The 15,058-nt window shown below is 38.2% G+C and overlaps 2 protein-coding genes and 1 non-coding gene across 3 annotated transcripts; 1 reads left to right on the top strand and 2 right to left on the bottom strand.

Annotated features, from left to right (window-relative positions):
- Positions 1-10,948: 10,948 nt before the first annotated feature.
- On the bottom strand, positions 10,949-11,755 carry LOC113767466. The gene has a single exon (XM_027311576.1). It carries the CDS (start codon positions 11,753-11,755, stop codon positions 10,949-10,951), a length of 807 nt encoding a protein of 268 aa, XP_027167377.1.
- A 342-nt stretch (positions 11,756-12,097) lies between these two features.
- LOC113767456 lies at positions 12,098-13,024 on the bottom strand. Its single transcript, XM_027311565.1, has 2 exons — positions 12,573-13,024; positions 12,098-12,368 (listed from the first exon to the last, which is right to left on the bottom strand). The coding sequence occupies exons 1-2, from the start codon at positions 13,022-13,024 to the stop codon at positions 12,098-12,100; spliced, it is 723 nt and encodes a 240-aa protein (XP_027167366.1).
- Positions 12,417-12,523, top strand: LOC113752653. The gene has a single exon (XR_003464889.1). It is a non-coding gene; the product is annotated as a small nucleolar RNA R71 (small nucleolar RNA).
- Positions 13,025-15,058: the final 2,034 nt, after the last annotated feature.

Below are 15,058 nucleotides of genomic sequence, written 5' to 3'. Positions count from 1 at the left end.
GTCTTGATATATGGGAGACTTGGAGAGCTTGAAGAGCCGGACCTTTGTAGCTTGGAGCTTCAATGCTTTGAACGTATGAGATGCCTCTTGGTATCTCTGTCTGTGTCTGTGTGTGTGTCCTTGATTTGGTTGAGAGGCCCCCTATTTATAACTGTAGCAAGAGGTAGAGGTTGAAAACCTGTGTACCACTTTACTTGCAAGATGTGCAGTCATATTAGAACTGTGCCAGTCAAATATTATCTCTTCATTTTATATTTATCAATAAAGAGATAGGTAATTTCCCGATTGGCCAAGCCTGTGGGGACAAGTGACGTGGCGCCGTCTGATTGGACAGACCATTGCAGTATATAAGAGATATATATGGATCAAACGACTCTAAATATTATCTCTTTAATAAGAAATAAATATTTAAATGTCTATCCAGTAGACATGTGATATGATATGATTTGGTTGGTGGAGATATCCCTGCAATTTGAATAAATTTGGAACACCTCACCTTGACACGTGTAAAAATATAATTGGCCATTTAATAACCAAATTTTCCAAGTGTACATGACATGTGGCAATACCCGATTGGATAGAAATAAGCCACAAAAATAATTTATAGACCAATGGTAATTTTTAGAATTTAATTAAAATTCCATCGTCTACAACAGTAACTAAACAAACAAGACACCAAAACAATAAACTAAAAGGACCCTTAAACCAAGCTTTCCATTGTGATAGGTCCAATACCATCTCGAGCCATAATGTCTATGCAAATCTCTGTTGTAATATAGTTGACATGCAACTCCATCTTATTTTCAATTATCAATTTCATCTTTACTCGTGGCAGTGGACGCATTTTATATTTTGGAAATAATTTCTCAACAAATTTTTCTTGATCAAACTATTCATTGGTACAAATCCATTCATCACCAGTCACCATATTTATTGCCAATGTAAGTGCCAAAGAATACAAAATCGTAGATTGCTTTCTTATCAAAATTATGACTACTAAACAATTTAGAAGCTCCACTACCATAATTACCAACAAATTTCAAATTGTTAATCAACTCTTGAGGAGCAAAATAATTTTGAACTCTAATGAAATCTGTATCTATCAAATCAAATATCTTTCTATAACATTAAGGAGAGTCCAAGCTAACGATTTTTTCAATAACAATTTCCTTTTCTTCACATGCCAAGTTAGATATTTCTTCTTCATTTGCCAAATTATGACAGGTTGTCAGCCTGTGCAATAATAAAATCTGCTCAAACTAAAAGTAACTTCTGTAGATAGCGGTGAGCAGGGTCGAATCCACAGGGACTGGGAGTAATTGTTTCTTTTCAAATTCACAGTGACAAGGGGGTGTTTTTATATCAGGGGTGACAATTTAAACAATTCAACTAAAAGTAAAATAATAAAAATAAAACAGCCAACTAGAAATTAAATAACAATTTACTAAAATCAAATGAGTGATAATTAAGGATGTAGCCAAGAAATAACTTCAGCAATGGTTCACCCAATTGATCATCGATGCACAAGCAATTCCAATTATTTATTAATAAATAGGTTATAACTGTCAAACAAGCGATGACAGTCAATCCCTCCTTACTGTGTCGGTGATTAAGGTACGCCCGTTAACCACTACTCTAATTGAGAAATAACCTTAGGTACGCCCGTAAGATTTAATTCCCCAATTGCCTTACATATTAGAGGAGCCCTGTTCTAACCAAATAACGCACTACCAGGGTTATTTCAGATTAGCCCGCGTATCCCCCTGACACGAATCTAATCATGCCAGTTGTCACTATTTCAAGGCAATTAAACAATTACGGATTTAATGCCTTAATTGACAATAGATTATCAAGTTAACTAATTATCCGGATTCAAGACAATCAATTAATTAAATAATCATGAACACTACAATTAAGGGGTATGCGAATACCAATAAATAAAAGAAAAAGATAAAATTAAATCAATCTCACAAGTTTAGGCGAACCAAAGCCTCCGTTGCTCGTTGATTAGAGTGGAGAAATTAGTTCATGTTTAATGAGAACAAAACATACGAAACTGAAGCAAAAGCTGCGGCCATCTTCTGTGTTTGGGAGAAAAGCCACGGGAAAATCATTCAATTGTACCTAATTGCTCCTGACATCCCAGGAGACAAAAACTACTAAGAAGCCTCCAAGGAAAACATTAAAAACTAAGCTTCAGTAGTGCCCAAAAGAAAAGTCAAAGCTGAAACTACTAAGGAGTCCTGCCATGCGTGAGAAAGAAAAGCCAAAGGAACACTAAGCTAATGGAGATAATGATCCCCCGCCACTCAATCCAATTCCTATCTAATGGTCTTCCTTTGTGCGGCGGCTCCCAGGGAAAAGAAGACTTCGGCCAAATGACCAAAAAGGGCTTGCGTCTCTTTGTTCCAAAAATGCCCCTGCAAGCCTTCTATTTGAATTCTTTCCCGATGACTGTCAAATTGTCATTGATTGTGGTGTTTTCGATCTACTCCCTGGAATAACTGCAAATTATGAAAAGTGAGTAGAATCCAATAATAAATCCACATCAGGTCAAGTAATAGGGAAAATTAATAATAAAATAAATGAAAAAATCGCACCCTATCAATTTCCCCCACACCTAAATCATGCTTGCCCTCAAGCATAAAAAAAGTACACAGACACCAAAATTTGATAATGGTCATTGCTCTATCTACCTAATTGCCAAGATATCAAGAAAAATCATATATCGGGCACTAGTGATCAAGATCCAAGAAACATCACCCCGGTTAGCTTATAAACCACAAACTCCTTCAATTCTAGGTTAACTAATCTAAGAAAAAGGAATGACACACAACATTTATCAGCGAATGGTCCAACTATTAACCAAAATCTCAACATTAAATCCATAAATCGGCAAGCTGACTTTTATCACACATTAACACAACTTTCACTTCTTTTTTTTCGTTATTTATTTATTTATTATTTTTTTCTTCTTTTTTTTGCAATAGCACAAAAGACTTAGTCTCTAGTCATCAGAGCCTTTTGACGCGAACTCTGACATTTGTTAGATGAAAGAACCCGGTTACTCAGCTTCTATCGCCACGTGACCACGTATTCATAGCAATTACTACTTTTTGACGCGAAAATCGACACTTTTGGTGAAGACCCCCGGTTACTCTGTAGTAAAGACTAGCGGAGTACAATCAACTCTTATTCACAGCCAAATAACACAAAAACTCAAAATAACACAAAAATCAAAAGAGAATTTACATTAGCTAGCCTCATTTTCAAATATGGAGAATTGAGCTTAATAACCGGACCAATTCCCATGAAAATGCCAACAATCATTCCCTATGCCTAGGAAAGTTAACCAAAAATTATAAGAGTAAAACAATCACTGATATTCACTAAAGAGATGTTCTTGAATTCAACCACATTAACTTGATACATTCTTATTATTAAAACTTGGCAAAAGTAGAAATAGAGGCAATAAACCAACATCAAACCTTGGCATACACATTGTCGCGCCCCACTTTTTGAAATGTGTGAAAGTAGTGTGTATGTGAACGTGTGTGAAAATGAAAATAAAAGGCCGGGGGATTGCGAAATGCGACGGTTTGGCCAAATAAAGTTCAAAAAGGGTTTTTGAATAGAAAATGGAGTCGCCACTTGGTACAGAGTTAGGGTGTACCAAGTCACCCAAAAAGTGATTTTTTAGAAAGAAAAGTAAACAAACCCTTTTTAAAGAATTTTTAGGTCTACGTAACCAAAGAGAGGGATCGGGGGTCACATTTGATAAGGGAGAAGGCAAAGGCAAAACCTAAGGCACTCCCTTACCCTAGCCAAAGCTAGTTGCGTGACTTAGCCCCTCTTTTCCTAATTTCTTCTACCCAAAGTATGTGTTGCATGTTGGATATGACTAATGGATATGAAAAAAATGCAATCCTAAATCTAAAATGTCTCGTATGAGGTTTTTTGGTCCCAATCACATGAGTTGTGATGGCCAATAAGGAAAACTCTCATAGAGGTCACGGGTAATGCAAATGAAGACCCAAATATGAATGCAAGTGTAAAAATGTAAGAGGAATGCAAAAATAAAATACAATAAAAAATACAAATGTAAGTGCAAGTGTGCAAATGAAAGAAAAGTGTATGTGTGCAAATGTAAGAAAAGTGCATGTGTGCCAATTGAGAAAAATGAAGGTGTATGTGTGCAAGTGGATAAAAATATGGTATAATGGTAGTAAATATATAATGCAATTGGGTGCAATTTATAAGGTAGAAAATAAATAAGTGATGGGGAAAGAAGAGAAATGTGTGAACATGGCATGTGGAGTGAGAAAAATATAAGTAGTGAGAAAATGTAGATAAAAAAATGAAAAAGTGATATGGTAAAATGGGGGTGCATGAACCTAGAGGAGTGCATCAAATCGGGTACGGGAATGACTCCTAACTTCACGATTTTGATTTTCCCTTTGATTAGAAAGAAGAACTAGCGTGCTAAGGCTATTTTGTAGTCACACTCGCTCGTTTCCCTTATCGAAAGGGGACTCTCAAGCAAATGTACCCTATAACTAGCATGAGGATGCAAAAACCTAAAATGAAGGGGAAAGGATTGGAGGATCATGCCAAATGCTAGAAAACTAAGAAAAATATATGAAATGTAGTGAAACATGCAAATATGTACTAACGAGAGGGGACGGCCTATTGGGTCTAGCATTGGACTAGCCCTTTTCTAAAATTCTCTCACAAGCATTGGACTTGCGAGAGCTCGAGGAGAAAGATCATGACTAGCGTTGGACTAGCCACGGTGACGTCACACATTCATTATAAACCAAATAAATCATGTAAAAGCTAATAAAGCAAATAAACACATAAATCACATATTGCACATAACACATAAGCATGGTATCTAGATGCAAGACCCTAAGAAAGCAAGTAACACGTAGCACGTAAGCATGCAAATCACACAAGGCAGTCAAGGCCCTAACTATTACATTTGCTAACTAAAACAAATGGGGGAGAGGAAAAATGAATAAAAATGCTCTCCAAGCCCTATCTATTACAAGCCAAGAGGTGTACACATACCCCATAAAAGAATAACTTAATAAAAGTAAAAGTAAATGAAATAAATGAAAGGAATTAAGGAAAGTCAAAGAAAGCAAAGTAGACATGCAATTCTCACTTAGCACGTTGGATCACATAGAGGAGAGACAAAAAAGATAAAAGAAGTTATACCTCCCTTGAAATAGAGCCCTAATGGAGAGAGTTACTTATTCACCCTCCAAAATAAAAGAAAAGGTCAAGGCATCATTTTAATTGAGAAAATTAAAGAAAGTATACAAACACAAGCTCGCTTGGTCAGAAAGCCCTTAAAATTATGAATTAAAAGCAATTTAAATAAAGCAAGGTGGCTAATTGGATCAAACAAGCAATGAAATTGTAAAAGTTAAAACTACCAAGGACCAAATTGATGAAATTATTCAATTGATTGGGTCCTAGTGGAACAAGGGGAGACTTAGGGGGCCAAAGTGTAATTGTTTTAGAACATTTCCATGCAAAGTTCCATGCAAGATGCTTATGAAGATGGTTTCTGCAACATTTGCTGCACTTTTATTTTCGGCATTTCAAACCCAAAAACCACAATTTCGCTCCAAATTCTTTCAGCCAGGCAACAAAACTTTCACTAACAACAAGATTCATGACTTCAATATCCAACACGAGCCAAAACACAGGAAGGAAGTCACGCAAATGCTGGGGAAGTTTGTGCAGAAGTGGTTTAGCAATCATAGTTCGTTTCCTTTTAGCAAGCATTTGATCATAGCTTAAGCATTCTTTTTAGACCCCAAACACACAAACCCCACACCAAATCATTTCATTCCCTGCCCTCCCCACCAGATTAAGCATGCAAACTTAAATGTAAGGACTCGATGAGCAGCTACGGAAAAGAAAACAGAACAGAAAATGCAATTTTTTGTTCTTTGCTGCGGAAATTTTTTCTTGCAGCTACGAGTTCGTGTAGATTAAATGCAGAAACATTGCATTAGACTCACCATTCATCCACCAAATGCATACACGTTTCCCAAACATCAATCTCAGTAGTGAGGAAACAAAAGAAATACAGCAAAGAAAGCATCAACGTCCACTTAAGATATTGAACCAAAACATTCGTGGATACATCTCAACTCTCGGGCCATGAAGCAAAGACAGCATTAGACATTTACACAGGGCGTTCCGAGACAACATCTAACAACCGTGGAGGCTTATACGTAAATATCAACCAAATAGGAAACAAATCATAAGCTTCAAACAAGCCTACGTCTGAACGAGCCAAAGAAGGAAACAGAATTCATTTATTCACGCTACTGTAACAAACTGAAATCCTTAAACTTGTTGCAGCAGATTTTTATGGGCAACTCCAAGCGTGAAAGTATTCCAAGATCATGTAAACGGGCTCCTCAAACGTTCTTCCCAGTTTTCAACGTAAAATTCTTAAGCTGGAACACAAAAATTCAAAAAGAGAAAGCGTGCAAAACTGGAAAAAATTCCTGTAACCTTCGGATGGCTTTGAGATGTTTATTGAGCCTCATGCGGCAATAGCTCATTACACTCTTAAACAACAAAAAGTCCTCAAATTCTTGTTAAACTCCCTAAACCCATCATCAAATACAATACCAAGCCTTTAAAAGAAAGGAAAACTGAACTGGGGAAAAACTTGCAAACCCAGATTCGTTCATTAGCTTCAAGTTTCTGGTTTCATGTCAGAATCACACAAACACCAAGCTTCTAGGCCAAAACAACAAACAAACTTCAAATCTTATACTTAGACCGCCATAGAATTCTTCAGACTCAAAATATACACACAAACCAGAACCAAAAATGCAACCTTTAGTACATCAGATTACATATGCGGGAAAACATTATCTATTCATGGCTCCTAAACTGAATCCATGGTTTCATGTGTGCATTAAATGAACAAAAAGGCTAACACCAAACCCGTCAACAGCATAAACAACGACACCGAGCATAACCACAGTCATAGTCATCAGGCATGGATAACGACCAAAACTTAGAAAAGGAAAAGAATTATGCATGAGACTCGAGTCCTGTGCAGATTGTGTTAAACTAACTTTGAAAGGAATCCATTATACCTGAGAGCACTTAGGCTGCTACACGGACAGGAGAGATCCAAAGGAGTCGAACGGTTCTGGAAATCGAAATCCTCGAACCAAGTTGCAGGAAAATCCCGGTGCTGATGCCGGCGATACCAATCAAAGATTCCTCCTTTTCTTTTCTTGTTTCTGGCCGAAGCCCCTCCTCTCAGATCTTTCTCGCTCTCGTTTTTGCTCTCTCCAAAAATCCTTCTCAGCCGTCGCTCACTTAGCCTTAGCCGTCCAAAACCTCCCTCGCTCTCTTGCCGTATCCCTTTGCCTTTTATATGGGAACCTCAGGTCCCTAAAACCCTCAAAACTCATCTTGATGGCCCTAAATGATTCCAGCACCCGACCCCCCTCCTAGCCATTGATCATGGTTTTGAATTGGAGCCCTTAGATGGCCTGTATTTACCTCATCTTAACGGAGCCAGAAAACGCAGTAATGAAAATAGGCCAAGTGCCAGAAACCGCAGAAACTATCTTTTTTTCCTTTTTCCATTCATTTTTCTTCTTTTCTCCTCTTCATTTTTCCTCTTCAGAACAGCCCAAAACCCGCTATCGGGTTTCCCTTTTTTCTTTTTTTTTTCTTTTTCTTAAATAAATAACAATAATACAAAAATAACAATTTAAACAATACTTAAATAAAATGTATAAAATTAGTACGCAAAATATAAAATAAAAGGCTACAATTTTCCTCTTTTCCCCTTTTTTCTTTTACTTTTTTTTCAATAAAAAGAAATAAAACATATTTTTCCTTAATTTTCTCTTTTTTTTTTGGCAAAATTTATGCTAAAATGACTTAAAACAAAAATAAAAGACTAAAAGTAAATAAAAACTAACATGAAAAATAAATAAATAATAGTAAATAAATAAATAAAAATACACTAAAAATTTGGTGTCTACACACATGTGAGCTAATCACTAAAAAGAAAGAAAGAAAATGCACGAAAGATGGCCAAATAACAAACTAAAGAAAAAATAATAATAATAATAAAGAAAAAACATCTAAAAACTAGAAACTCTAGCACCCTCATATGTTCCCCCCCACACCTAAATCCTACATTATCCTCAATGGAGGAAATAAAACAATTAAAGCGAAGAGAACAACGAAACCTCCCTCTCGAGTAGCTAAGGGGTAGGCAAGAACGGTGGAGGGAAGCCGATGTGGTGGAAGTACGCGGCCAAGTTCTAAGACATCCTTGCCACTTGGCGGGTGATGTTCGTCACTCTCTCAACTACGTGGTAAATCTGAGCCCACAAGTGGTGCGACTTAACATCAGAGGCCATCGGTGGGGGAGGCGCAGAAGAAGAGGGCTTGGGCCTTACCATTTTCTCCAAATGTCATTTCAATCAACAAGAGACAAGAATTGCCCACAAATAATGTAAACAGCAAATTCAAAACAATAACAATTTAATAGCCACTGGTGCCTTCCAAATGTCAATAGAGAGCGACACAACTTGCCCATCCAAAATCTCTCTAAATATCTCCAATTGCACAAGAACAACTCAATCACACATGCCCAGCAGTCAATCAGGTATCCAACCAAATAGAACTGACACATGCAAAGAAAAATACTCCAACCAGTATCACTGGTGCAAAACGTAGTCCAAAATCAATGAAATTGCTATAACAGAGTAGAGCAGTAGTAAAGCAATAGCCCCAAGTGTTAATCTAATCACAAGAAAGAGAACGTGCCACCAACAGAGCAATATCAGAGCAGATCAATTGCTAATAATGTCTCCCAATTCATTAGGCAACTTCAGAAATAACTCAACCAGAATCCCAAAAGAAACCTCAAAAAACTTAGCAATTGAAGGCAATGGTCAGAATATTTTCCAGCAATTCAATCAGATGCACCCAACTGGAATAAGCAATGTAAATGACATAGAAACCTCCCAATTGAACAAACAAGTGCAGTATTTCAGCTCACCCAAAATCTCAACAAATGGCTCCAGTTGGCCAGTTAAAGTCTTAACTCAAAATCAGCAATTCCAATTAAAACAGCGTAGATATTGGACAATAAGAACGCAGCCAACCAAATTGAGGTACCAAATTGAGGTTTAGTTACTCCACCAGTACCACTGGTGTAGCGAATAATGGAAGATAAATCACACACGACCCATACCAAATCACGGATAAACCAAAATAACAACTAATCACCGCCAACAATTTGAGGACCGAGTTACAAATACCTCCACCGGTCGATAGGCAAAGAAGGTGGAACTGGTGGTGACTGACATAGGGGCAGCGTCATGCGACTCCTGCCCGCAGTGGGCTGGGCGACTGGCGTGAAGCGTTGTGTGAGTGGCGATGGCGCGTGTGCTACTGTGGACGGAGGAGATCACGAGTGGGGGAAAGCGGTGGTATCGATGAGGACAGCGGCGGTCAAAGGTGGAGCAGAAGCGAGCGGCGTGGCTGAGAGGGCTGGTCGGGGCTGTGGAGTGAGTCTGGTGGTCGACGGACAAGCTGGAGAGAGACGCGGGGCTTGGGCAGCGGAGGCGCACGATGTTACGGACGGCGGCGGGCAAGAGATCTTCTGTGGTGGAGAGAGCGAGACGCGGAGGGAGCAGCTGCAGCTCGCGGACTCTAGCAGCGGCGACTTGTTGCTGCTTCGCGTGGCTAGGTGGAGGAAACAACGGCGGCGTGCGGCGATGGTGGCCTTGGCGCCGGCGTGGCTGGCGGAATCGGCGGCGGGCACAGAGGAAAAGAAAGAAAGGGCAGACAGGGGTAGCGGGGGACAAGAAAGAAAAGAGAAAGAAGGAAGAAGAAAGAAAGAAAGAAAAAGAAAGGAAGGAAAGAAAAGAAAAGAAGGAAAAAGAAAGAAAAGAAAAAGAAAACAAAATAGTTTTTATTTTTTGTCTTTGTTTTGTTTTCAAATTTTTTTTTTGTTTTTTGTTTTCTTTTCTTCCTAATTTTATTACTTTTTATTTTTTTTTTGTAATTTTTATTATTATTTTTATTTTTATATTAAAAAAAATCTTTTTTTTTAAAAATTTTTTCTGAATATTATTTCTACAAAACTTATTTTCGAAAATACAAATTACGAAATAACAGAAAATCAATAACCTTTTTTTTTTAGTTCTTTTGAATCCTTACCTTTCCCGCGAACGTGACGCGGGCACGTCAAGAAAGCACGGAATGAGAAACTTTCCTGGTTACTTGACGCAGGCACGTCAAGAGGGCAAGAATCCCTTCTGACGATTTTGACCATGAGACGCGGGTGCGTCATGAGGGCAAGAACCCCTTCTGACGATTCTGACCTTGAGCTCTCCCGCGTCATGACAAAAGGACACTTACAAATCATCAAAAACGAAAATTGAAACCAAAAATCAGTCAAATTCAAGGAAAACATATTTAAACTATCACACGAAATCAAAACAAACAATTAAAAGAAACAATTGGATTGCCTCCCAATGAGCGCCTTTCTTTAACGTCTTTGGGTAGACATTGGACACCACTTTTCAATCTGGGTGTAACTCAATTTTCCAGGAAATCGGTGGCCCTCCTTCAGGATCCAAATAGCCTTTGAGTGCAGTCTTCTTTCTTAATTTTCTACTCCTTTTCACCTCATACGGTGCTTTCATCCCCTTATACTTGTGCTCAGTAAATTTGAATTTATCCCTACAAGCAAACTCAGAAAATTCATGCACAGAGGGATTAATAGCATGAATAGCAAACACAAAGTGAGAGTTAACAGGATGTTCCATTGTATCAAAATTATTAAAGTGGACTAGTTCTCCATCAAATTTCATGGACAATGTACCCTTATTAACGTCAATTTTTGTCTGTGCTGTGCTAAAAAAGGGTCTACCTAGTAGCACAAAGGTGAGGGGTCCGGGGAATGATCATCATCCATATTAAGTACATAAAAGTCAGCCGGGAATATCAATTCATTAACTTTAACCAGCACGTCCTCTACCAACCCATCAGGGTATGCATTTGTTCGGTTAGCTAATTGAATTATTATCTCGGTTTCTTTTAATGGACTGAGGTTCAAAGAAGCATACATAGATTTAGGCATTACGTTGATCGATACTCCTAAATCTAGCAGGGTATTCCTAATCAGAGTATTAGCTATCTTACATGGGACAGTAAACCTACCTGGATCCCCACACTTTGGTGGTAGCTTTCTTTGGAGAACTGCTGACACATTCTCCCCAACAATAACTCTTTCATCTCCCCTCAGCCTCTTTCGATTGACACATAGGTCCCTCAGAAATTTTGCATACTTCATCACTTGCTTGATGGCGTCTAGTAGGGGGATATTGATCTCTACTTTGCGAAGCACCTCCAGGATCTCTTTCTCCTTGTCCTGCTTCTTCGATTTCTCCAACCTGCAAAGAAATGGAGGGGGATTAGTTTTAACGTTTATGATCGAGTCAGGGAGTACCACTGGATTTTTGGTGCTTGTATTCTCTGCCTGAAGTTCTTTCTCAATCTTCTCTTCGTCCTTATCCTTTGGAGTCACGAGTTCGGACCCCTGAATTTCCTTCCCGCTCCTTAAAGTCATTGCACTTACGTTCTTCAGGTTCAGTTCAGGTTGGGATGGCAATCTTCCATTTACTTGAGACTCCAGACGGTTGATTGATATTGCCATCTGACTTATCTGATTTTGCATCGCTTATATCTGACCCATTCGACTTCTTATGTTCCGTAGTTCGGAGTCCGTCTTTTGCTGGTGTTGTGCAGTACTAGCCATCAATTGTTTCATCATATCTTTCAAAGATGGACTGGCGCTCGGTGGAGGTGGTGGTGGTCAAGATTGATACTGCTGCTGGTACTCTTGTTGTCTACTTGGCATAAAATTGGACTGCCTACTCCCTCCATAACTGAAGTTGGGATGGTCCCTCCAACCAGGATTGTAGGTGTTCGAATATGGGTCATATTGATTTCTTGGCGCGGGCGCGTGATCAGCCATGTTCACTTGCTCCACACTTTCTTCTTGAATCATTGGGTACATCTACGTAGAGTGACCCAAACCAGTGCAAATTTCGTACACCTTGGCCTGAGATGCGTTTCCTACAGCCAGTTGCCTAACAAAAGAAGTCAACTCGGTCAACTGCTGCTGGATAGAAGATGTCTCTACCTCATTTACCTTACGTATTGGAACATCCTCCCTCGTACCGAATTGTTGTGAATTCTCTGCCATTCCCTCAATTAACTCCCACGCTGCTCTAGAAGTCTTATTCACCAGTGTCCCTCCACTCGCAGCATCAATAATACTCCTGTCTCTGAAAAGTAGCCCCTCGCAAAAATATTGTATGAGCAACTGCTCACTTATTTGGTGCTGGGGACACTTGATATACAATTTCTTGAATCGCTCCCAGTACTCATAAAACGACTCCCCTGGATGCTGCTTGATACCGCAAATTTCTTTGCTTAAACTCGCAGCTCTAGACGCAGGGAAATATTTATCTAAAAATTTTTTCTTCAACTGGTCCCACGTGGTGATACTACCCGGTGGTAGGTAGTATAACCAGTCTTTTGCAGAATCTTTCAAGGAGAAGGGGAATGCCCTCATTTTTATCTGCTCTTCTGTGATTTCTGAGGGTTTCATACTATTACACATGATATCAAACTCCTGCAGATGCTTATACGGCTCCTCACATGATAAACCATGAAAAGAAGGTAAAAGATGAATTAGACCAGATTTTAATTTGAACGGAGTGTTATTATTTAAAGTGGAAAAAGTAATGCATAAAGGCTGCTGATTTAAATCAAGAGCAGCCAACTCCCTTAATATTCGTGCATTAGCCATAGCAATTTTCTCTTGATCAGAGTCACTCGAAGTGTCACCAAACGAATCCTTTGGTTCAACTCCTGGCTCAGATCTCTGAGATACAACACTGGACTGCTCTTCTCGGAGCTGTCTGGTTTCCTTTCTCATTCTACGCGCGATCTTCTCTACTTCAGGGTCAAAAATCAAATCACCTGTACGAGAAGACCGAGAAATACACTAGAAAAATACCAGAAAATTAGAGCAAAAAAAATAATTTAAAAAGAAACAAATAATAACGCCAGTCCCCGGCAACGGCGCCAAAAATTGACAGGTTGTCAGCCTGTGCAATAATAAAACCTACTCAAACTAAAAGTAATTTCTGTAGATAGCGGTGAGCAGTGTCGAATCCACAGGGACTGGGAGTAATTGTTTCTTTTCAAATTCACAGTGACAAGGGGGTGTTTTTATAACAGGGGTGACAATTTAAACAATTCAACTAAAAGTAAAATAATAAAAATAAAACAACCAACTAGAAATTAAATAACAATTTACTAAAATCAAATGAGTGATAATTAAGGATCTTGCCAAGAAATAACTTCAGCAATGGTTCACCCAATTGATCATCGATGCACAAGCAATTCCAATTATTTATTAATAAATAGGTTATAACTGCCAAACAAGCGATGACAGTCAACTCCTCCTTACTGTGTCGGTGATTAAGGTACGCCTGTTAACCACTACTCTAATTGAGAAATAATCTTAGGTACGCCCGTAAGATTTAATTCCCCAATTGCCTTACATATTAGAGGAGCCCTATTCTAACCAAATAACGCACTACCTGGGTTATTTCAGATTAGCCCGCGTATCCCCCTGACATGAATCTATTCGTGTCAGTTGGCACTATTTCAAGGCAATTAAACAATTACGAATTTAATGCCTTAATTGACAATAGATTATCAAGTTAACTAATTATCCGGATTCAGGACAATCAATTAATTAAATAATCATGAACACTGCAATTAAGGGGTATGCGAATACCAATAAATAAAAGATAAAGATAAAATTAAATTAATCTCACAAGTTTAGGCGAACCAAAGCCTCCGTTGCTCGTTGACTAGAGTGGAGAAATTAGTTCATGTTTAATGAGAACAAAACATACGAAACTGAAGCAAAAGCGGCGGCCATCTTATGTGTTTGGGAGAAAAGCCACAGGAAAATCATTCAATTGTACCTAATTGCTCCTGACATCCCAGGAGACAAAAACTACTAAGAAGCCTCCAAGGAAAACATTAAAAACTAAGCTTCAGTAGTGCCCAAAAGAAAAGTCGAAGCTGAAACTACTAAGCAGTCCTACCATGCGTGAGAAAGAAAAGCCAAAGGAACACTAAGCTAATGGAGATAATGATCCCCCGCCACTCAATCCAATTCCTATCTAATGGTCTTCCTTTGTGCGGCGGCTCCCAGGGAAAAGAAGACTTCGGCCAAATGACCAAAAAGGGCTTGCGTCTCTTTGTTCCAAAAATGCCCCTGCAAGCCTTCTATTTGAATTCTTTCCCGATGACTGTCAAATTGGCATTGATTGTGGTGTTTTCAATCTACTCCCTGAAATAACTATAAATTATGAAAAGTGAGTAGAATCCAATAATAAATCCACATCAAGTCAAGTAATAGGGAAAATTAATAATAAAATAAATGAAAAAATCGCACCCTATCAAATTACTATATTCTTTTCATTCAATAAATTCATCACTCCCAATTTCTCTAAACAAGGTATGTAAATCAAAATTATCAACTGGTTTAAAATTTTCAATATTGCCCATATTATCAACAAATCTATCATTCTTAAAATCCACAAACCAATACCAATAATCAGACTATATTTTAAAGCATAGTTTTTCTCAATCATCTGCAAAACATAGTAAACATCCTCCCAAAATCTCCAAGGTATTTTAGTACAATGAACAAAAGTTTTGTAAATACTTTCTACCATTGTTTTATGCATCACTTGAAAGAATAATCGTGCCTTCTTCTTGAAAATATGTTTTAGCAACTCACTTGCATGAACCCAACAAAGAATATCACACAAATTATATTATTTGAGATATTTTTTCATTTTAGAACTCAACCAATATATGTATGTCTATTTGTGCTTATAGGAGTCAATATAGCAAATTTTTCACCATCAATCAAGTCTCTTTAAAA

The sequence above is a fragment of the Coffea eugenioides genome, chromosome 1, assembly GCF_003713205.1.
Source record: "Coffea eugenioides isolate CCC68of chromosome 1, Ceug_1.0, whole genome shotgun sequence".
Classification (NCBI taxonomy): Eukaryota; Viridiplantae; Streptophyta; class Magnoliopsida; order Gentianales; family Rubiaceae; genus Coffea; species Coffea eugenioides.
This window is presented reverse-complemented; position numbering and strand designations above follow the sequence as displayed.

Coding starts and splice junctions, on each gene's coding strand:
- LOC113767466 (XM_027311576.1), bottom strand. CDS start 11,755: ATGCAAAATCAGATAAGTCAGATGGCAATATCAATCAACCGTCTGGAG.
- LOC113767456 (XM_027311565.1), bottom strand. CDS start 13,024: ATGAGAAAGGAAACCAGACAGCTCCGAGAAGAGCAGTCCAGTGTTGTA. Junction 12,369..12,572: donor AGTATCACCACGTGGGACCA/GTTGAAGAAAAA, acceptor GCTACTTTTCAG/AGACAGGAGTATTATTGATG.